Below are 22,776 nucleotides of genomic sequence, written 5' to 3'. Positions count from 1 at the left end.
TTCAATGTGGTGTTTTCTTGCCATGTGAAGGTATTTTCTTCGCGGGGATGTCTCTGTTGCGCCGACTCCTTACCGTGTTCGGGGGCGGAGGATCTTATGTTTACCCTCACCATGGCTCTGCCGCGAAGTTTGTCTTCGAAGTGGAAGTTGTGTGCTTCTTCTAACAAAATGACTTCTTGGATTGCGTTATGAGACCGACTGACGGCCTGCAATTCACGCACCAACACCTTTCACTTATAGGAAGAGAAAATTCACGCAGTAATTCATCTTCGTTCACCACCCGCACTCTAAAAACTGTTCTTTTAACCGACATATTGGGAAAGAGATGGTGTAATGTTTACATGGAGTGCAAACTATAGTGATATTCTCAAGTGTCAGAAATATAATTCACTCGGTTAGAAAATGTAAAAGTTTAAAAATATTAATAATAGTTTTTAAAGAGACTATTTGAAGAATATTCGCATCTAAAAAATTGTCGCATCTGAAGTTTCACACATTTAATTCACTGAAACTTAAAAATATGAATATTATTTTATAATGAAAAATAACATTTATATTTTTTAATGGAAAAGGTTTTAACATTATAAAACTTTTTCGTTTTTTCTCCCCTTGTTTTTATGCAAAATAAATACCGATTAAAACTTATAATTATTCAAAACTAAAAGTATTGACTTCAATGGTGTGAAATAGCATTACGACAGACGAATCTGTTTGAAAACTGTATCTAATAACCACTGTTAACTAAAATCTAATTTGCATCTAATATTTATTACCAAAACAAAATATGTTTATAAAAATGTGTAATTAAATGAAATTTTTTTAAGTAGCAAAAGTTACTTAACTAAAACGGGTTAAACATCAAAGATAATATTGGCACAAAGTGGTGATTGATTTATCTAGAGAAACTAAACAAAAGCAATAAATATTGACAATGTAAAGCATGGCTTCTTAACATTAACCTTCGCTTAAATAACTTTAATATTTATTAAAGAATTGTGTATAAATTATCAAAGTTACTGTAGATATTTTATATATTATAAACTCAATATATGGAGAGAATTTTATATAAAATCAATGAAAATATATATTTTTGTATCTAGGTAAAAAAAAAGAAAAACGCCCATTTCGTGAAATACATTTTTATCAAAAATAAACATGACTTTTGGATAAAGTGCCTAGTTTCGCAACAGGCTTAAATTATTTACCGTTGCAGTTTGAGAGAGTGAAATTATTTATTGTTCTGAGAGAGAAATTTGCTTGCTTGTGAATTGAAAATGTCATTACAGTTGTTATTCACTACGTTTTCCATAAAACAACGATCCTCAGTGGTTACAAAATGTCTGCGTTATTTAAGGTCCGTCCACGTCATAAAATAATGTATATTTTTGTTACAGTTAGAAATATCTATAGCAATGAACTGTGTTTCAAAAACTGATTTTTGAGCAATAAGCGAAATGCCGGGGTTGAGCAACAATCCCCCCAAAAACGGCTCACCCACACGCCGGGGTGTCATAAACACATCTCTTCCTGCCAACAGACCTGTTCCCCCAGATGCTGTGGTAACGTTAACCGTTCCGGGGAGCAATGACCCCCCTCCTCCCGCGCTTCCCAGATCCCCTCTTCGAACTATCATCGGTCCCCCAAGCAGCAATTTGGGCCTGGGGAGGCCGAGGCTGATGAACAATGGGGTCAATGGGGTGCACGACACGAATGGGAACGCGATTGACCCGGCTGATGTGGCCAACGGACAGCCTGTAACTGTCAGACCAACCACCTTACTCGGATCACAACAGAAGAATGTGGCGCCAGGTGGTGCGTCCAGGGTAGGAATTCAGGCCGTCAGTGTGGCTAACGGCCAAGAGAACTCTGAAGACCCACCGTCCAGTGGGTTGAGGAGAAGCACTGGCCAAACGAACGGTGATCCTCCCACGAACGGGGGGAGAAGAGCGAACGGTCAGACGAACGGACAGGATAAGGTTTTTGAAAAGACGACGAACGCCTTGAAGAGGGAAGATGCGAACAAGGCGACCAATGGAAATGGTGAGGGTAAAAATGGAAAAGATAAAAATGGTAATGGAAAGAACGGCAATGGGACTAAGTCGCCGGCAAAAAGGCCGGCAGGTGCGGCATCTCCCACCAAAAAACCAGCAGGTGCGGCATCTCCGACAAAAAAACCGAACGGGAACGGCGCAACAGCTTCCCCGACGAAGAAAGCAAGCGGTACCACTTCACCAGTTAAGAAACCTGCGAAAGCCAGCAGCGACGACAAATCAGACGAAAAGTCTTCTCCCAAGAAAGAAACTCCTCCAAAGACTTCTAAGGACTCACCCAAAAAGACTACATCCCCTTCACCAACACGAAGACTCCCCAAACTCGAGTCTCCTACCAAAAAAACCACATCTCCTTCACCACAGAGAAGGAAAGTAGTAGCTCCTCTGCCTTCTCCTAAATTTTCTCGAAAAGGTGTTCCCGGTCAGTCGTCTCCGTCGAAACGACTGGTGCCTGGAAAGCCTCTTCCAAACGTTAGTAGACAACCACCCGGTACGTCCGAATCCGTTAAGGAAGTATCGGTTCAGGAATCTGGTGATGACGGCAAATCTTCCGATGACAAGTCTGAGAAGAAAAAACCTGAAAATATTCCAGTTCTTGACCGACTGCTGACCTTGTGCAAGAGAGGGGACTGGTTAGCAGTAGAGAGTCTTCTCAATCATCTGGATGGGTTACAGATACCAACCGATCTTGTAGACGACGTGAGTATATTTCTTGTTGTCTTCTTATGAGATAGTTTAGTTATCTTCTTTTAGATGTCAATGATTTCGTGTTTCAACTTTGTTCTCTTATTTTGAAAAAAAGTAAAAGCAAACGTTCTAGAAAGATTTTAGTAGAATTGGGCTCACATCTCATTCCTACTTGACAAAAGTCAAGTTAATTCATCATCCTCAAAAAAATGTAAATAACTTTCATAGCTATAGATCTTCTCTTAGGGCTCTGAATGGTTTTTCTCAGACGCAGAGAAGGAAAAATGTTGTAAGAGTTCAGTGTTGAGGTGTTGATAGTCCTTTACAGTCAAATTTATTCTCTCTTTTTGGATCTGATTCTTATATATCCCAGGGGGGCATTTCAACATTTCATTTGGGGGGGGGGGGTCGAGTTTTTTAAACATGAATTTTCTCAATGTGGAATAATATGCGAGTACATTTTTTTAAGTAAGGTCATTAAAGAAATTCAAATTTTAATATCCACACTTTTAATTTATTTTATAGTCAGCTATAACAGAAAAGATCTTGATACTACCGTTTCTAAAGTAAATTTTTAATGCACGATTTTTGGAATCCAGAAGAAGAGGAAATCTTGGTACTATGTTCCGTCAATATCCAGCGGCATGCTCTTGGGAGTATAGCTGAAGATGAAAGTCCCATCATGCACCAAAAAAAAAAAAAATTCTCTAACCTTCTGAGACACGAAAATGATCTTTCACAGTTAGCTGAGTTGATTGGAATCGGTGAAAAAATAATTGAAGCTACAAAGTCATGTTAGAAAACGCATCTTTAAAATTTTTCTCTTTAAAAAAAAAACCCATGCAAGTTTAAAATTTGTGCTCCAGTCTTCATTTTTCATCAGTGAAGTACACTGGCTCTTCGCAAAACAATTCTTTTTGCTTCGTTCAACAACTTTTACTTGTAACTGAAATATTTTATTTATCTTGTTCAATAACCTGCACATATAATATTGAAAGATTTATCACTAAATCTTGTGTTAATTTCATTAGAAACTGAATGAATCTATTATTTGATACAAAATATTGAGTCAATCATTTGACTTTGCATCATCATGTGGATTTTTGTCACTTTTTTATTTATTTATTTTTTAATATGCCCAATAAATCCAAATTAACAAGAAGCTCTTAATAGGAGCTCGATCAAGAGTTCTAGCTTTAACTTTTGAAGACCATTTTGTACCTCATCCAGCAAAAGTATCTGTTGATGCACGAATATTTTTCAAAAATAGCGTGTCTTTTGTAAGAAGTTTCCATGAAAGTATACAATGTATTGAACTGCTAAATATGCCTCTTAACAGGAGGAATCAATGTTCACTCACTAATTGAACGTATATTTAAAATATGAGCGCAACAATGAACTCAAAATACCAAGAAACTTCTCGTAAAAATCGGGCTAGTCACACTGCACTGCCCTTTCACATTGGAAGCAGAAGCATCATCTTAACACTGCACTTACAAGTATAAGGCATATAAACCATATGAGGAAATTTCTTCTTTAGTTGAAACAAATTTATTCTCCATCTATTTTTTTATTATGAAAGTTCTGGAAATGATTCATGAATTTCAAAGTTTTTATCCAAATAGCGAAAAACACTTGCTCGTGGCTGGACAGGTCTCGAGTTTCATCAACTTTTACTAAAGATCTTCTGCAGATTTTTTTTTTTTTTTTTTTTTTTAACTTCCTATTGCATATGATCACTGATTTGCGCGTTAGGTAAATTGAATTTCCTGATTTCTTAATATTCTGCGCAAAATATTTGAGGGTGCAAACGCCCCCTCTTGCTCCCCCTATTTGCCGCCCCTGATATATCCCCCACAATAGAACTCGTCTACCTTAAAACCAGTCCATCGAAAATGTCACAAATTCTTACAAAAATTAAATTAATTTTGTTCAAGTCGTGGTACTAACTTTTTCGTTAGGTAAATAATTAGATAGTCATGGAAAAACCATACAAAATTAGCTTTTATAGAGATGAAGAAGTTAATCCAAATGCTTTTCATAATGATACTATTCTTGTTATAACGAGCTATTTCTCAGCTGAATTCCTTCTTACATTGCTTGCTTCGCGGGATATTTTGGCATCATTGAATTTCTGTGCTGTGAACTTGCAAATTATTTCTACTTCATATGATTTTTATTTTGACCTTACTGTTTTTATTTAATTTGGCGAGGAATAACATCTTCAAACGTTTAAGAAAATACTGTTTGTTAATATGTTACAGATTGTCTTGCATATTGTAGGCAATGTAAACAGTTGACTAATATTGGTTTAATATATTAATTGAGATAAAAGCACAATTTTTTAGAAATTTTTTTTTATTGTGATTTGTTTCACTCACATTAGAAAAGAAAAAGTGAGGGTATTTTAATAGTTATTTACTTTTATTGATTCATTTTTATTAACAATACCCAGGGCTTGGATGTTGACAACCTGAAAATTAAAAAAAAAGAAAGGAATCTACAATCAAAAATGATCTATAAAGGAAACTTTAAGTGGTCGAAGAAATGTTTAATGGTAGCACTTTTGACAAAACGCAAAGATTTTCATTTCTCATCAATATCCTAAACCAGTCTTTGAACGGGGCAGTAAAGTGCAAAATCAAACCTTTTAGTTAAAATTAAAGTATTTTTCATGATTTTTGTGTATACAAACCCAGGCATCAAAATAAATTATGAATTCTACTTAACCCATTTCGGTCTTAAACCATGCATACGTTTAGCATGAAACTTCTTTAAAAAGTGGTTTTCAAATGGCTTTCAATTTTTTTTTTTTCATGCAGAAAAGACATTCAATGGACGTTTTTTTATGAACAAGTGTTGCTGGTTGAGTTCCTAATGCTTTGAAAATGATTGAAGTTTTATGCTAATTAAAAATCGTGACATTTTAGTGGATATGTAATGTTTATTGGAGACATGTCTGCACTATATTTGTTCAAGAGTAGTAGGGAAAAGAAAGGTTGAAGGATTCGAAGCACTATTTGTTTTATAAAAGCGGCAAAAATGTATTTTAATTCTTTGTTAATCTATTTTGATCTACTAGTGCTGCATTATTATAATATTTTTGAATAAAGTTTGGCTTAAAATAAAAGATAAATTTTCTATAGGCCTTGGGGGTCTGAAAAATATTTTTTTGAACTTCAAGACCTCCATTTTCGCCAAGTTGGAGCCGATCCGTAGTATAAGCAGTTTAAGGTTACTCCTAGGTTTCGCTTTGATTTCAAACTGTATTTCATTCACTTTCTATTTTTCCCTAATATTTGTATTGTGCTCTATTGCTTTAATTGTGTTCGATTGCATAATGTTTTAAGTAACATTTTATTTGGCATGTAGATGCATGCAAGCATGCAGACGTCAAAAAAAAAAACTAATATCTTTTCCACAAACATTGATGTATTGTTTTCACATCGCTCTTAAACAGGTACTAAATATTCGGAAACGCTCGAATAGTTCATTGTAGACACTAACATTTGCTGATCTTGTGTGAAATTGTATTTCACTGCCTTGTAAAGGGTTGACAGAGATTAAACTGGCTCTGGTTCAGAACTTACTTGAATTACCATTAATGGGGTTGTTTCCTTCAGTCAAACGGTAGTACTTTTTGTCACTGAAATTGATAGAATAAGCAAAAAAAAAAAAAAAAAAAGACATGGACCCAGAAAATACTTTTATTTTCCTAACAGTTATTTTTTAATTAATTTTTTTAAATGTCCGATTTTTCAAACAAGGCGTGGGCTTGACGACGTCACAAATGATGCTCTTTGGCGCATCTTTCTATCGCGTTTCCACGTTATGATAATCAAGAAGCGAATTAAAATTACGCTCTACGCTTGCTATCAACCCTATCGTTGCCAATACACGTGAATAAAGATGCGAGTCAAATATTTTGTTCTGTGAATGGAAACACTGAATGGCATTTCAACATTTGTGATGTCATCGGACAGAAGCATAAATAATGAAAGCGCACCGATTTAAGTATTTTTTTAAAAATATTAAGCTTAAACAAATTATTCAAGAAATGGTCAGATTCTATGTTTTTAAGCAGGCTCTTTCAGAAAAAAATACTTTTAAAATTTTGGAACAGACCCCATTGTAATACTAATAATACTGATGGAAATTAGTACAAACTAATCTTACTTGATATAATGTCATGAGAAAAGTAAGCTATTCATTGAATGACGGCATATAATATTGAATAAATAAAATAAAGTTGTTACATATTTTAATATCTGATGCGTTTATGAGTGAAATGCCTAACCGTGCTCAATTGCTAATTTCATTCTTCACTCAATACATGATAAAATAGAAGTAAATTCCCTGCATTCTTACTACGTAGATATAAACTTCCAATTGAAAATTAGATTATACTCAGTAAGAGAGTTGTACTCAAATTTTTTTTATTTTTGGGATTTTTCTCCATTAAAAATATTTTTACCTCTTCTTTTTATACCGTTTTCCATTCCTTAATTTACCCCTCTGTAATCAAAAAAAAATACTGCTCTTAATTCAAACAAGTGTTTCTTTTTTTTTTCTTTAATCAAGAACTAATTCAAAAAATGTCGCAAAAATTGTTATAGGGTCGTCCAACCTAGGAGAAAACATTACCCAGTGAATGAACAGTTTCGCTTTTCTTTCTTTATTTTTAATTTTATGTACATGAAAAAGTGATTTGAGGACAATAACCTTCTTTCAAACAATTTCAAAAAGAAAAAAAATAATTAAAAAAAATCAATTTTGAAGCACTAGAGCGAGAACGAAAGAAAGCAATGCAGGAAAACCTTAGAAGAGTAATAAGTGGAGTATACGTTAGAATAAAAATCACACAGAACGTGAATAAACCTTATTGAAACATAAAAAATACCGACGAATCGAATATGACATCCATAGATTGCAGTTCCGTCCTGAACTGTAGTCTCTGCATTTCGTTATTCGGCTGTCAGTATTTTTCATGTAGCCCAGGCAAAGAAGGCATACAGTAAACTCCCGATTATCGGCGGTCGGATTATCCGTGGTTCGGATTATCCGCGGATCCTTTCTCATTTTTTTTAACGTGATGACTTATAACTAACCGAGTTTTTTTTATATAAAAAAACTAAAATCTGTTCTAATATTATAGTCATTCAATATTTTTTAAGCTTATGATTGTGTTATTGTTCGTTTTTAGCGTTTGCATGTATTTTTTACTTTTAAAATTATCGTCTTTAGCTATCATTTAAATGTATGTGGGAGTATTATTCATATTTTTTAGTTGTCATATACACTTTTTTATATATTATTTGGATTATCCGTGGTTTTGGCTTATGCACGGTTGCCGTGCCACCCTATTCCGCGGATAATCGAGAGTTTACTGTAGTTTGCTCCTTACTACTTAAGCTTTTCCCTTAGTGAGTAGTAGAGTGTTGAAATACGCCATTGTTACGGTCTCTTGCTGCTTCTTTTTTTTAACTGGAGCTAAACTTGGTTTTAGCTACCAGTTTTCAGTCACTCGCAGCTTCAATGAGAGAACTTATGCCTCCTGATTGGCTATTGACTGACTATTCCTGACTAATGAGTCCATAACAAGAATCTGAAGTCTCTGAATGTGAGAAGCGTGATGTCAGTATTTTGGATATAGTTCTGTCTCTGCCCTGACTTATGGGCGGGGACTTACTGTATAATGAGAATGCTTATGAAAAAAAAATCCTGCATGTGTATTAACTAGACAATGTTGTGTTAGTTCCCTTTCTGAAAAAGCCGCAGCAGAACCTCTGAAGATCCCCCCCCCTCCTTTTTTCAGTAACTCAACAATTACACAAATCAAGTCAAATGTTTTAACTGTTACGTGGCAAACGCCATTTTTATTTATATAATGAACTAGCTGCGTTGCCCGGCTTTTTCTGGTTTTCCTTAATAATAAAAATTGCGTCAAGTGACGTATATTCAACAATAAGGCTTAAATGAATGAAAAAAAATCATGCAAAATTTCGGATGGATTCGAAAAGCGTAACCGTGGAAACGCGAAAATAAAATGATTACAACTTGAATGGAGAGAGATGAGATTTTTAGAGCTTGATTTAAAAAAGGCTTATAACTTTTTTTCTTTTGGAGATAGAAGCTTAGTTTTGCGACCAGAGGTCGAGATAGATCTGGAATAAAAAATACCGTTTTTCCAATGATGTCAAAAAGAAAACTGTGGGACAATTCCTTCATTTTTAATTGATACATTTAATGATGAAAATAGTGTTTAACTTTCAGCTAAGCTTAAAACAATTCGAGCTAAAAACGAAAATAACTCCCGCCGTAATTAAGTTACAACATTGAAACAAACTGCGTATAACATGGAAAATTCTACCCTTTCCAACGATAGGTAACATTAATATGTGCAAGTAATTTTTCACACCCATATTCAGGAATTTATGTAAAAATTGGGCTTAAATTGGAATAAAAAAGAACTACTTATCGGATTTTTTTCGAACTGGTCTGCAAACCTTTCCGGTGCTGAAAGAAACAAACTGAAAATTTCAGCGAAATCGGCTGGGTAGTTCTCGAGTTTTGCGCGTTTAACAAACAGACTTTTTTTGGAGACTTCATATTATAATTTTTAGAGATTTCAGAAAATGAAAGCCTGCTTAAGTGGTAATTTATTGGTTGTATAAAAACTAAAGCAGTTGTAAGTCAAGACAAGATTTGTGACTAAAGTTACAGAAAAAAATTAAAATTAAATATTTCCAAGAATTAATTTCTGTGATTATGAAAAATCAATCATATCGTCTTGCATAAAGAAACTCTTCAGTTTCTCTCAATTTCTAAATTAATCAAGTCAAACATTTCGGTTAATTTCACCTACACTCTGCAGAAACTTGTTCCAGGAACATGCTTTGTAGGGAAGTCAGTCTTTTCATAGAAGATTAGGGTTTTAAAGAAGAAGTAATTTCTGTTTTGAGCCTTCTAGATTTCCTTGTAATTTACCTGAATCTGTGAGGTAGCTATTTATTTGAGTGCGTTTGCCTTGCTAAATATCTTATGTGTTTGAAAACTTGAAGCTTTGTTTTCACTTTTAACTTAGGTTTATACGAATTATTTACGCCGTTCATTTAGTTTCAAAAACTTGGTTTGAGCGCTATTTAAATCTCAATTACACTAGAAGATGCAATCTGAGTTTTAGTGTTGAAGTTTCCTAAGATTAATATCAAGTTGAAAATGTGAATATATATATATATATATATATATATATATATATATATATATATATATATATATATATATATATATATATATATATATATATATATATATATATACAGTGGCTCCCAAAAGTGTTCGTACACCTACGACTTTCAATGAAATAGGCCATTATCCATTGGTTAAAATTAATATTTCGGAATAGGTATTTTATTATAAGATCTATGATCTATTCTTAACAAAACTACATGAAAATTTTTAATAAAACATTAAAACATAATTTTTAAAAAATCAAAAACCAAAGATTGCCGGAAATTTTTTCTCACAAAAGTCTTCGTACACTTTGAAAAAAATGTCAAAAAATTCGTAAATAATCTAAATTTTTACAAAATTATTATTTAGTAGAATATCATGCAGTATCAACAACAGCTTTTAAACGTATGGGAATAGATTTCATTGTTTTTTCTTTCTTTTTTTGTGTAATTTCTGAGTAAGTGTTCAGCCGCACTTCGAGGCCTACTGTTTCTAGTTCGCTTTTCGTTTCAATGGTGTATTTTCGTAATCCAGCTACCAGATATCTCCAAATATGTTCCATTAAGTTTAAATCTGGCGATCGATTAGATATTTCTAAGCTTAAGGACAATTTTTGAGGCACCAAACGCAAATGTGTGCTTTATCTGGTTATCTTGATAAAAAACAAAGTTGTTTCCGATTACCAAATTTTGGGCTAATAGTTTAAAATTGCTTTTTAAACTATTTAACTAAACAGAATGATTCATTATTTCATCAAAAAATTCCCAATTTCCAAGTCCTGATGCTGTAATGCACCCTCACACTAGAACACCTTTACCGTCCTGATTAACTGATCCAACTAAGTTCTTAAGATTAAATTCCTCATTTTTTTCTTCTATTTACAATTATACAACAATTTAACCCAAAGTGTTAAATTTATTTTCATCTATAAGTAAGACATTGTTCCAAAACGTTTCGAGCTTATTTATCATTGATATTACGACGGAAAGCATAAGCTTACTGTTTTTCGCACGAACATGAAAATTTCTGCGGGAAGAGGTCCCATTTAATCTAGCTAATCAGAGAACTTGGCGAACAATTTTAGGTGAAAATTAAATGTAAAATGTTTCATTCAATTCTGCAGAAACTTTTTCAGCACTCAAATGTGTATTTTTCATAATTTTTTTAACTGTAAACCTCCGATCACGCATTGTTAACTTTGCCAGTTGACCTTTTCGTACCTTGTTTTCGATCCGATTCCTTTCTTTAAAGCATTTTATCAAGCACTTTACTATAGAATGGAATAAATTAACTAATTTAGAGACATTTCAAACCAATTTACCACTACTGCGGGGAAAAAATTCAACTTTCGAATGGTGTTTGTGGTTCTTTTCGAATACCAGCCATTTTAAAGTAATAAGCACAATATTAAGGAATAAATACACAAAAAATTAAAACCAAATGACCTTTAAGGGTCAACACAATGCAAAAATAGTAAAAAAACGACATGTGATAACTTTAATCATGAATTTATTCGAAAATATTTCAGTGTACGATGACTTTTGTGGCGTATTTTTTCTCTTTTTCTTCGTTTTTTGACAAATTTCAAAAATAAAATCTGGTAATATTTTGAAAAAAACTACTTGGTTTTATTGAGAATGGCATAGGAATGGTGTGAAAAAAAATTGGTCTTCATATTCGAATTTTGTTTTGCGTTATTTTGTTTTTACTCGAGGTGTACGAACAACTTTTGGGAGCCACTGTATATATATATATTATGTATACTCATTTGGTCCAGTATTAAAAAAAATGAACCTACTAGAGTTGAGCATCAAATATGTTCATGAAATGTCCCCAATGGGAAATATCCCCACCCCATTTTATATAAAAATTTAAGGGTCCGAAAATTGAACCACAGATGAATAAATAAATAAATTCAACTCGGATATTTTACAATACCCCAATCTGTTTATTTATTTACTTATTTTTGGCCAAATACTCAACATCTGTATCTTTATTAAAATTACGTTCTTTTGTTAACAAATTTTTCTTTAATTATATTTTACAATTTGTTGCTATTGAATGAATGAATAAATAAAAATTTAAATAGATAGATTAAAAGTAAAAATATATGTTTGTTAAGTAATCGTAGCTTGAAGTTTATTAGTTTCGAAATACATTTCTCTACTGTAAGCAATATGAATATACATTTGTGTTTAAATTATCCACAATTTTCTTGTTTTTAAATTATCCATTGCTTTTTTTGTTGGAAATCACTAGTCTGCTCACTAAGTACAAATTTGTTTTTTTAAGAAAAATATTAAGTCTCTTTCTCTCTCTCTCTCTGTGGGTTAGTGAGTGAGTGAGTGAAAAATATATAGACTTGTACCGAAGTTGATGATGAAATTTCGTATCGAGTGAAAAAAGACGTCTATTGACAAAACCCATGAAATAATGTAATGGGGTCGTTTCCAAAATTTTAAAAGTATTTTTTTTTTGAAAGAGCATGCTTAAAAACATAGGATCTGATCATTTTTTAAATAATTTGTTTAAGTTTAATATTTTTTAAAAATTACTTAAATCGGTGCGCTTTCAATGTTTATGCTTCTGTCTGATGACATCACAAATGATGAAATGCCATTTAGTGTTGCCATTTACAGAGCAAAATATTTAATTCGTATCTTTACTCACGTGTATTGGCAATGATAGGGTTGATAGCAAGCATAGAGCGCAATTTTAATTCGCTTCTTGATTATCATGCGGAAAGATGCGGTAAAGTGCATCATTTGTGACGTCATCAAGACCAAGCCTTGTTTCAAAAATCGAACACTCAAAAAAATTAATGAAAAAATAACTGTTTGGGAAAATGAAAATATTTTCTGGGTCCATGTTATTATTTTTTTTTTTGCTTATTCTATCAATTTCAGTGACAAAAAGTACTACTTTTGACTCTAGGAAACAACCCCATTAAAACGTAAAAGCAATCATATCATATCAGGTTCAGTTTTTATGCGCTACAAATCCAGTAGAATTTATTATTTGTTTTTCCACTCATCTCTAATAGTTGAAGTCATTTTGTCCTTCAAATTTTTTATCTCTTTAAATACAATTTTTTGCGTTATTGAACTCAAATGAGCTTTTTACGTTGACTAATATCTGTACCGCAGAAACAGACTAGCGTAAGTCCAAAAATTGCGATTTTCCGTTTATTTTTACACTGTGTGTAGAATCTTATTCCGCATCCAGCCATGTGTACGTTATTCTAAAAAAAATCCTTTCTAATTATTTAACAGTGTTAAAAAAGCATGCGTTCCATCCTTTGCAGGCGCCAGACAAACGTTTTCCCTTTCTCCTGTAAAGTAGCGATTATGTGACTTACGTTGTTCTGGCTCTGAGGTACAGATTTATCTATTCATTTTTTTAAATTCCGAATGAAGCCTTTTACATATTATTTTTCAATGTTCGGCTAATTTAAAATAACTTTCGATTAAACTGTAAGGGTAAAATCATGAGTGAAGTAAAATGTTCTTCATTTCATTCCTATGAATGAAAATTTATTGTACGTGAGCCCGTCTTAATCGCGCCAATTTAAGCTTCAGGTAATATTTCAATTTTACAAGTACAACAACTTTTTGCTCTGTAAAAATTGCGAATTTCTCAGCTCGAAAAATCACCGATATCTTCATTTCCGCGAAAATTACCGCTCGTCAAAATAAGTGTTTTTACCTGTACATAGTTAACTCATTTATCGTTACTTTGTGTTGCAAACAGTTACAGTGATCAGTTAATGTTTCTTACTATCAAATATTTCTTTTGTACGAGGCGTGTTTTTAAAGTAAGGTCCGTTTTGAAATAAAAAAAGAACGAGTACAGATAGAGCAAAGAAATTTATTGCACAAAAATCTACCACGCATACGTTTAGTTTCGACATTGCTCCCGTGATTTTCCAAGCGTTTGTCATAGCGTGGTACAGGTTTTTGTATGCCTATTCGTACAAAGTTGTAGCTTGTGTAGTCAACCATGAGGACTCTTAAGGGGCTTTGGCTGGAACGTTTTTGAACATCCTCTGGGTCTTACCCCACCTCGCTCGCAGCAACGTTTATTTGTTTCGGCATCTAACATCGTTCCTAAGTGGTATGTGGCAGAACAGCAATAATGATCTCAGAGAGCATGTTTCCCCATAGTTGACTACACAGGCGGCAATTTTCTACGAATAGGTATACAAAAAACTGTACCACGCTATGACAAATGCTTGGAAAATCATAGAGCAATGTCAAAATATAGCATAAGGGTGGTAGATTTTTGTGCAATAAATTTCTTTGCTCTATCTGTACTCGTTCATTTTTTATTTCAAAACGGACCTTACTTTAAAAACGGCCCTCGTATTCCAAGTGTTGTAATGACTATGGAAGCTAAGAAGAATATTATGGAATATTATAATTTCTTATGTCCATGAGCTACTTTTCCGAAAACTAAAAAATGTCCTCCCTGCTTACATATATCAAAAGATAAGATTAAAACTGAGAAATGGGGAGTGGAGAGAGAGAAAATTTCCCGTCAGCTAAACTGGCGCAACACCATTTACATTATATTATGTACTAGTGGTACCGGCACGGCTTTGCTCGTAGTAGAAAATTAAGAGGTCTTTTGGTTCGCCTGTATATTTACAAAAGATGTATGATAAATTTCTCGCCAATTGGCTTGCCCATGTTATAACTTGGTAATTTACTCGTCCATCTTATGTTAATTTTGCTCAGTAAAATGTTCTTAAAATTGGATTAGAAAAAAAACAAAATCGAATTTTCAAAAAATCGCTTCGAGGTGCACACCCCCATACTACAGACTAACTTTGTGCCAAATTTCATGAAAATCGGCCGAACGGTCTAGGCGCTATGCGTGTCACAGAGATCCAGACATCCTCCAGGCAGAGAGAGTTTCAGCTTTATTATTAGTAAAGATAAAGAAGACTTACATTACATAAGTTCATTGGGATCCCAAAATGTTACCGTTATAGAGGGATATATCTTTGTGTCGAATATTCGAATATTAAATGCAAATGTTTTTCTAAATGTGTATGGATGGGGGGGGAGGGGGGACAAACGCTATCCCCTTCTGTTTCTGTTGTTAAATAAGTGAAAAACTCTTGCCAAGAGAATAATAGTATTCTGTACCGTACGATAGATTAACTCTGTAGTAATTAGTAAACATGAATTATTTGTAACTTCGTGATTTTTGTAGCTCGGAGCATTTTTTCACCATTATGTTACATTAAAAATTACCGTCAAAAGAGGAAGCTCGACTAAATTTCGCAGTATCTGCCAAATATTGTTTATTTAAATTCAATTTACTGGGCTTTTTTTCTTCATAATGATTCATCACGTTCCACTTCGTAATGACCTTTTTGAATTCAAGATGCACTTAATTAGTTAATGGAAAAGTTACATTCTGTTTGAAGATTCATGATTCAATAATTTTGTGATTTACATAAATGATTTTTTTTTTTCCGTTCCAACTGAGTATAGACATTCGAAAGTAGTGCATGAAAGTTTTTGTTTTACAAATCGTTGTTTAGGTATTAAAACATAGTCTTTGGTAAGGGATTCCAGCGAATAAACAGTTCATATTTCTCAGAAAAAATAGTTTCTAAAAGGTTTTCCTTTGATGAATTGGCAACAGTAGCTTTGTTCTGTACAATCCTAAAAAGAAAACAACTATAACTGGGGCAAACCATACCTGGCAGTGTCGCAATGGTATAGTTAGGATCTGCGCAACGTTCGCAATGCTGCCAGGTTAAATTTACACCAACTACAGATAAATGTGTTTGTCCACTGATTTGACGCGTTTATTTTCCGGATTTCTGAAGCAATTTTTCTTTAAGTGCCCTTGTTACATAGTGCATCGTTAGATTGCTCAATCTGATATATCGCGCATTTTCAATGTCTCCGAAAAAATTGAATAAATCAATAATAATAACAAAGCTTTGGCTTTAAGTTTGAGGTCACAGAAGTAAAAATATTCATTACTCAGGAAAAGTCGTTTTTTCTTTAAAAATAATAAATAGAAGTAGTACTTTCTATTCATCTAAATTCTCTACGCTTTAATCTTTAAATTTGGATTCTTATTTCATCAATAGACATTAGAAATGTTTTTTAATTCAGTTTTCTCACTTAGAAGAACAATAACGGAATATATTTTTATTTTTAATTTGTATTGAGGAAGTCAAATTAAACAAAATGTTTTGTATGTATATAGACATTATTAATTAGTGTGTCAAATGCATTGATATTTTTCATATAACCTCGGTCATGTAGAAGTCTCGGGGAAAATCGCACTTTTTTGTTGTCTCTCGATATAACAGGGGTTTCTGCATACCAAGAAACCTGAAACAGATCCTTAAAGTTCTCCCGATTTTTTTTTTTTTTTTTTTTTTGAATACCTTTCTCAACGAAGGTTTTTTAAACGCTATGTTTGAAATACTGAAGTTTTTCTGATATTAAGAATTTCTAAAAATAAACTTGTATTTAGGTGTTCGGTCGCTGATACGATTTACCCACATGCGGCTTAAGTCGTCGTTGTTCATATGTCTGAATCAAAAAACGTCGCTATTGCAACCAACGCAGTAACGAAAATTCTGTGACAGAAAAATATTGAAACGACTGAAATTTAGATTTTACCTTTCAATATCTTGTCACCTACTTAACCTTCTTTGCGGAAAGTCAGAGTTTAATAGATTGGTCTATGAAGCTTGATCAAAATATGTCGAGGAATTCATCTTCCAAACGATCTTTTTCAGGGGAAAAAATGCTACAATATCCAAATTTCATACTTTTTCCCGCATCTTTTAATTATGTTTAGATAAAAATATTTTTATCAATTGAATTCATTAAAACTTGAGTCCTTTTGAGGTAGTAAGTTTCTGAATTTAATTAATAGCTTATTAAAAAGAACAGTGTCCACTCTGTAATTCTAAAGCAGCGGTTCGCACCCTTTTCACTACTGAGGACCACTTGGTACCCTTCTGAATCCGAAGCGAACCATAAACGATAGAAATAATGTTTAAAAAACTATTACATTAGGTGAAATGAGATGAATTCTGAAGATTTCTTCTGTAACTTCATTTACAGCGAGATAAATGATATAGATTAACTTTCATTAGCTGTTCGCGGACCACGTGAAAATTGTTCGTGGATCACTCGTGGTCCGTAGATCTCAGGTTAAGAATCACTGCCTTTGGTCACATCTATATATAGCTGTTATCGAGTGCCATAGCAGGACAAATTAATTGTTTTAAAGTAAATTAATATCAATTAGAGAGTTGTGTAGTAGAAGAGAGAGAGGTTCGCTGTAACAGTGCTTATCATTTTAAAAACAACCATGCAAAGTTAAGTGAAACATTTTTTTCTACCGCTTTTCTGTGTTTTGCTGGTATATCCTTAAAAAAAAAATCATGAAACCCATGATCCATGATGCTTAAGTGATACAGTCGAATTCGCTTATATAACGTATGCAAAGGGACCGCGATATTCGCTCGTTACAACCGAGCGCTCGTAAAGAGCAAGTTCCTGAAAAATATCACAAAATTCATCATAGTTGCTTTTTTTCTTCTTTTTAAATACTGTTCATTGCCAAATAAGTTGGTTACTTTGCTTTGAACTGTCCAAATGTCTTTCCTATGTCATTGTTTTTGAGGAATACACATGTGCACACATATATCATTTTTATAAGTTTTTTAACTCCACACATTAAAAAAAAAGTACTGTCATCGCTTGTTCTCAGGATTTATGATTTATCAAACTTAGGTTGATTTTGGAACATTAAAGAAAATTAACTAAAAAAGGATAAGCTGAGCTGAAAGTCAATAGAAATTTTACGAATCTCAGAAATACTTCTCGCACTAAGTGGGGTTAGCTCGTTAAAAGCGAATTATGCTCCCACAAACTTAACAGTGTACCAACCAAGCATTTCTGATTTCCTCGCTAATTCCCTCTTTTCGTTAAATCAAGGCTCCTTATAAGTGAGTTCAACTGTACTAGTTTGATAACTTTTGCGTTGTTTCCAGAAATGGTTATAGTTTTTATTTTTGTTGTTACAACGATGTAAAATATTTGCTACTTAAAAACTAATATGCTAAAAACGCAAATGTGAGTTCACACAATCTTTTGAATGACGGTCGGACATTTAAGTTAAAAGAGTTACTTCTACCCTAATCTCGTTTTCCGTCATGTAGCGGAACCGACATCGTTTCTGTAAAACGAGTTACGTTGCGGAGATAGTAATATTGTGGTAAAACAACTACCAGTGACAGATGCAAAACCTTCCGTAAGGTATCTCAAAGGCAGGAAGATAACAGTCAAAATAACAGCCAATCAGTTTAAAAAAATTGATGAAATACTATGTGGTAAAGGGAGTTTTAAGACTTGTGCAAGTATTTTATAATATTCTTGCCTTAAAATCAGTGCACGGCTTCTTGAGAATGACCCTTCGAAATCATTCGAGGTCATTTTCTGTGTATTTTTCAGTACTAAGAGAAGTTAGGTGACAATGGTTAGATTGAATAGGAAAATAATTTCAAAAAGCAAAGAAAAGGGAAAAGAGGAAAGAAAAACGGTTGTATGGAAGAAACGTTTTATACAATGGAAGAAAAAAAAAGTAAATCAAAAAGCAATGAAAACAAAAGAGGAGTCATTAGTTGAGGGAAAGCAAAAAAAGGCTAGTTCAGAATAAATATACAATGAAACCTCAATGAAACTTTGGTTTCAAACAGAAAACCCATAGCTCAACGGGTAGAACATTTTATATTTTTTCACCAATTAGACACATGCTCGCTGACTGTGTTGCTACACCGCTGTTTACTTAAGCTCCCGAAAATAATTAAGTGAGTAAAATAAATAAATAAATAAATAAATAAATAAAAGTAAGTAAAAATATACAAATAAATAATAAATAAATAAACAAATAAGAGACAAATAGATAAACAAAAACAAATAAATGAATGAAAATTAATGTACAGGGTGTTCCGTTTTAACCTGCAAGACCTCTATGTTCGCAATCGTTAGTCCTAGATGCGTACTTCCAATAGCAAAAATGTTCAAAGTCAGATGTAGAGTTAAGATATTGAACATTTTAAGTAAAAATAAAAATGAGTAAAAAAAATACAAAATTTAATCTTTTACATGGGCCCCAGGTCCTCTAACTTACATTTAGGGAAATAATCTCCATTGAAAAACAATTCCAACACAAAAAGTTTGACATTTGTACAACCAATATTCACCGAGATATGAAACGCAGCGTTTTGTGACTTACAAAACTTTACACTCACCGTCAATAACACCTTTTGGGGAAAATATAGCAGTTAAAAAGTGTTTAAAACTATATGTGCGCAGAGTGTGGTTTTTCAAATTGTTCGAAGTTTTGCAGCGTTTTTTGCGTGTCAGGGTATAACATTTGCATGAATTTTTGAATAGCAATGACAAATATCCTAAGATGGTTAATAAAAAAAACCTTGTTTTGCCAACCTGTCATTCTTCTGAAAAGGCGATAAGTTTCAATCTCATCTTCTGTATGGTCCCTTAAAACTTTGAAATGGAATATCTCCTTAAGTTTTGGTCGCACAAATGTGAAGTATTTTGTGTCAGTAATAGTTTTCAATTTAAATTATTTCTCTAAATATAAGTAAGGGGATCTAGGGCTCGTATAAAAAGTTAAATTTTGTACTTTTTGATTCATTTTTATTTTTGCTTCAAACTTTCAATATCTTAACTCCGCAGCTGATTTTGAATATTTTTGCAATTGGAAGTATGCATCTAGGACTAACGGTTGCGAAAATAAAGGTCTTGCAGGTTAATACGGAACACCCTGTATAAATAAAAATAAGTAAGTTAAAATGCATAAACAAATACAAATAAAACAATTAAGAAACAATAATCTTTATACATAAAGGGCTAATCTCTGTCCGGATGTGCGGGGTAAACTTCAAAATTACTGGAGGGATTTTAACCATTTTTTCACCATAGATAGCTACATAATCGGGGAAAAACTTAGGCTATAATTTATCGCTAAAAAGCTTAATCTAAAAACGTCGTGATCGAAAACTTTAAATGTCATGTAATTTCCACATCAAATGATTAAAGATGAAACCCATTGATTCGAAAATTCGTTGCCTAACAACAGCAATATTAAAAGTAATCATAATGTAACTTTTGAATCAAGGCCTCTCTGGAGCAAGCATGACATTGGTTTCTTAGGAATTGCATCCTCATCTTCTTTATGCATAAAGGTCTAAGCTCTGTCCGGATGTCCGGGGTAAACGTCAAAACTACTGGAGGGATTTCAACCATTTTTTCACCATAGATAGCTACATAATTGGGGAACAACTTAGGCTATAATTTGTTCCTTAAAAACATAGTTTTCAAAAGTCATGGTGCAAAACAGCAAATTTCATGAAATTTCCCCCTTGAATGATTAAATATAAAATTCATTGTTGGGTAAATTCGTTGCCTAACAACAGGAATGTTAAAATTGCTGACGACATTGTGCTGTGGTGCTCTGGCCCTGATGTGAAAAATATTGAATCGACCTTAAACGCTACGTTAAAGGATGTGTGGAAGTTTGCAAACAACCACAAACTGAATTTTAACGTCACTAAATCATATGTTGGACTTTTTACCACCAATAAACACCTGTACTCGTACCACCCCCAAGTCCTCTTTCAAGATCAGCCTCTTTCATATGTTAAACATCCAAAGTACTTGGGCTTTGTTTTAGATCAGGAGATTACGAGCAACGGACACATCTCAAATCTGGTGATCAAGAGCCGTAAGAGACTGAATATCCTTAAGTACATCTCTGGCAGAGACTGGGGTGCTGACGCCAAAACACTCAGATCAACATACATTGCACTAATCAGGCCTATCCTTGAGTATGGATTCCCGGTATACTTCTGCGCCTCGACATCTAACCTTCTCCAGTTGGAGAGAGTGCAATTGAGTGCGGCTCGCATCATAACAGGCCTAAGAAACAGTTGCCCAAATGATATAGTGCTTTATGAGGCTGATCTCCCTCCCCTTGGCCTCGTTAGAAACTCGAAACTGGTGAAATACTTCAACAAACTAAAAAGCTATGAAAATCAGAACCGTACATCTGAATATCTGTCCAGCTGGAGTAGCAACCAGAGACTCAAAAGGAATAGCCCACTTGGTCTGGCCGACAAACTGGATATTATATCCCATTCAGTGGAGTACTCATCTCTAACACCCTGTGTTAGTCCGACTGAGGGACTCCTTGGAGTTCACTTCCACTCTGAACTACCGTCTCAAACCAACAAAAACTCTGATGTCCCTGAATATCTACGACAACTGGCTCTGGAGGTCATAAATAGTATCCCGAGTTACGCTACTCTTATTTATACAGATGGGAGTAAAGACGAGTCAAATCATACTGGGAGTGGTATATATATTGAGAATCCTTCTGTACGTCTCTCTCGACGCAACCCAGACCACTGCTCGGTCTTTAAGAGCGAATTAATAGCTATTAAGGAGGGTTTAAATCAAATTCTCCACTCCACAGACTGTAGTGACATCTGGATTCTTACAGACAGCCGTAGCTCAATTCAACATCTACAGGACTGGAACCAAGTAAATGACCTAGTAAGCATTCAAATCATCAATATGCTTAAAACTATTTCAAAGCGAAGAGACGTCCACCTTCAGTGGATCCCCTCCCACGTCAACATTCCGGGAAATGAAACTGCGGATGCTTTGGCAAAAAGAGGCTGCTCTGAGATGGCCACGACTGATTACGACCTAACCTTTGAAGAAATTTTCTCTGCGGCGAAAAATAGAGACCGGCATGTCTGGCTAGCTCCTCCAGCTCATTCTTGGTACAGTAGACCAAAACCAGGAGGTGCATTACGTTTCAAGGCCGACAGACAGGACCAAACGGCCATCTCAAGACTCTTCAGTGGGCACCTGAAATGCATGTCATTTGAATCCGGCCGTAAAGTCTTCCCAACGTGTCCCAAGTGCCATCTGCTGCCGGCCTCCCCGCAACACCTACTGGATTGCTTGGGGCTCACTCTTGAGGATGTCCGCGACAACCCACTCCTGGTGCTCGACTTTGCGAGGGTGCATGGAATTATGGATTTGATTTAGCTGTCGCTAGATCCTGAAGGATTGGACACAACAGGAATGTTAAAAGTAATCACAATGTAAAATTTGAATCAAGGCCTCTCTGGAGCAAGCATGACATTTATTGCTTTCTTAGGAGTTGTATCTTTATCTTTATACATAAAGGTCTAAGCTCTGTCCGGATGTCCGGGGTAAACGTCAAAACTACTGGAGGGATTTTAACCATTTTTTCACCATAGATAGCTACATAATCGGGGAACAACTTAGGCTATAATTTGTTCCTTAAAAACATAGTTTTCAAAAGTTATGGTGGAAAACAGCAAATTTCATGAAATTTCCCCATTGAATGATTAAATATAAAATCCATTGTTGGGTAAATTCGTTGCCTAACAACAGGAATGTTAAAAGTAATCACAATGTAAAATTTGAATCAAGGCCTCTCTGGAGCAAGCATGACATTTATTGCTTTCTTAGGAGTTGCATCCTCATCTTTATACATAAAGGTCTAATCTCTGTCCGGATGTCCGGGGTAAACGTCAAAACCACTGGAGGGATTTCAACCATTTTTTCACCATTGATAGGTACATTATCGGGGAACAACTTAGGCTATAATTCATTGCTAAAAAAATAGTTTAAGAACGTCGTGATCGAAAACAGTGAATGTCATGTAATTTCCACATCAAATGATTACAGATTAAACC

General features: G+C 34.0%; 1 protein-coding gene across 1 annotated transcript in view; it reads left to right on the top strand.

The window, feature by feature from the left end:
* Positions 1 to 1,454: 1,454 nt before the first annotated feature.
* Positions 1,455 to 22,776, top strand: part of LOC129226315 (uncharacterized) — a 175,826-nt gene continuing 154,504 nt past the window's right edge. Inside the window, exon 1 of the mRNA XM_054860917.1 lies at positions 1,455 to 2,750. Coding sequence (XP_054716892.1) covers positions 1,455 to 2,750 — 1,296 coding nt within the window. The remainder of the gene's footprint in view (positions 2,751 to 22,776) is intronic.

The sequence above is a fragment of the Uloborus diversus genome, chromosome 7, assembly GCF_026930045.1.
Source record: "Uloborus diversus isolate 005 chromosome 7, Udiv.v.3.1, whole genome shotgun sequence".
Taxonomy (NCBI): domain Eukaryota; kingdom Metazoa; phylum Arthropoda; class Arachnida; order Araneae; family Uloboridae; genus Uloborus; species Uloborus diversus.
The sequence above is the reverse complement of the archived record's forward strand: the minus strand, read 5'-3'. Positions and strand labels throughout refer to the sequence as shown.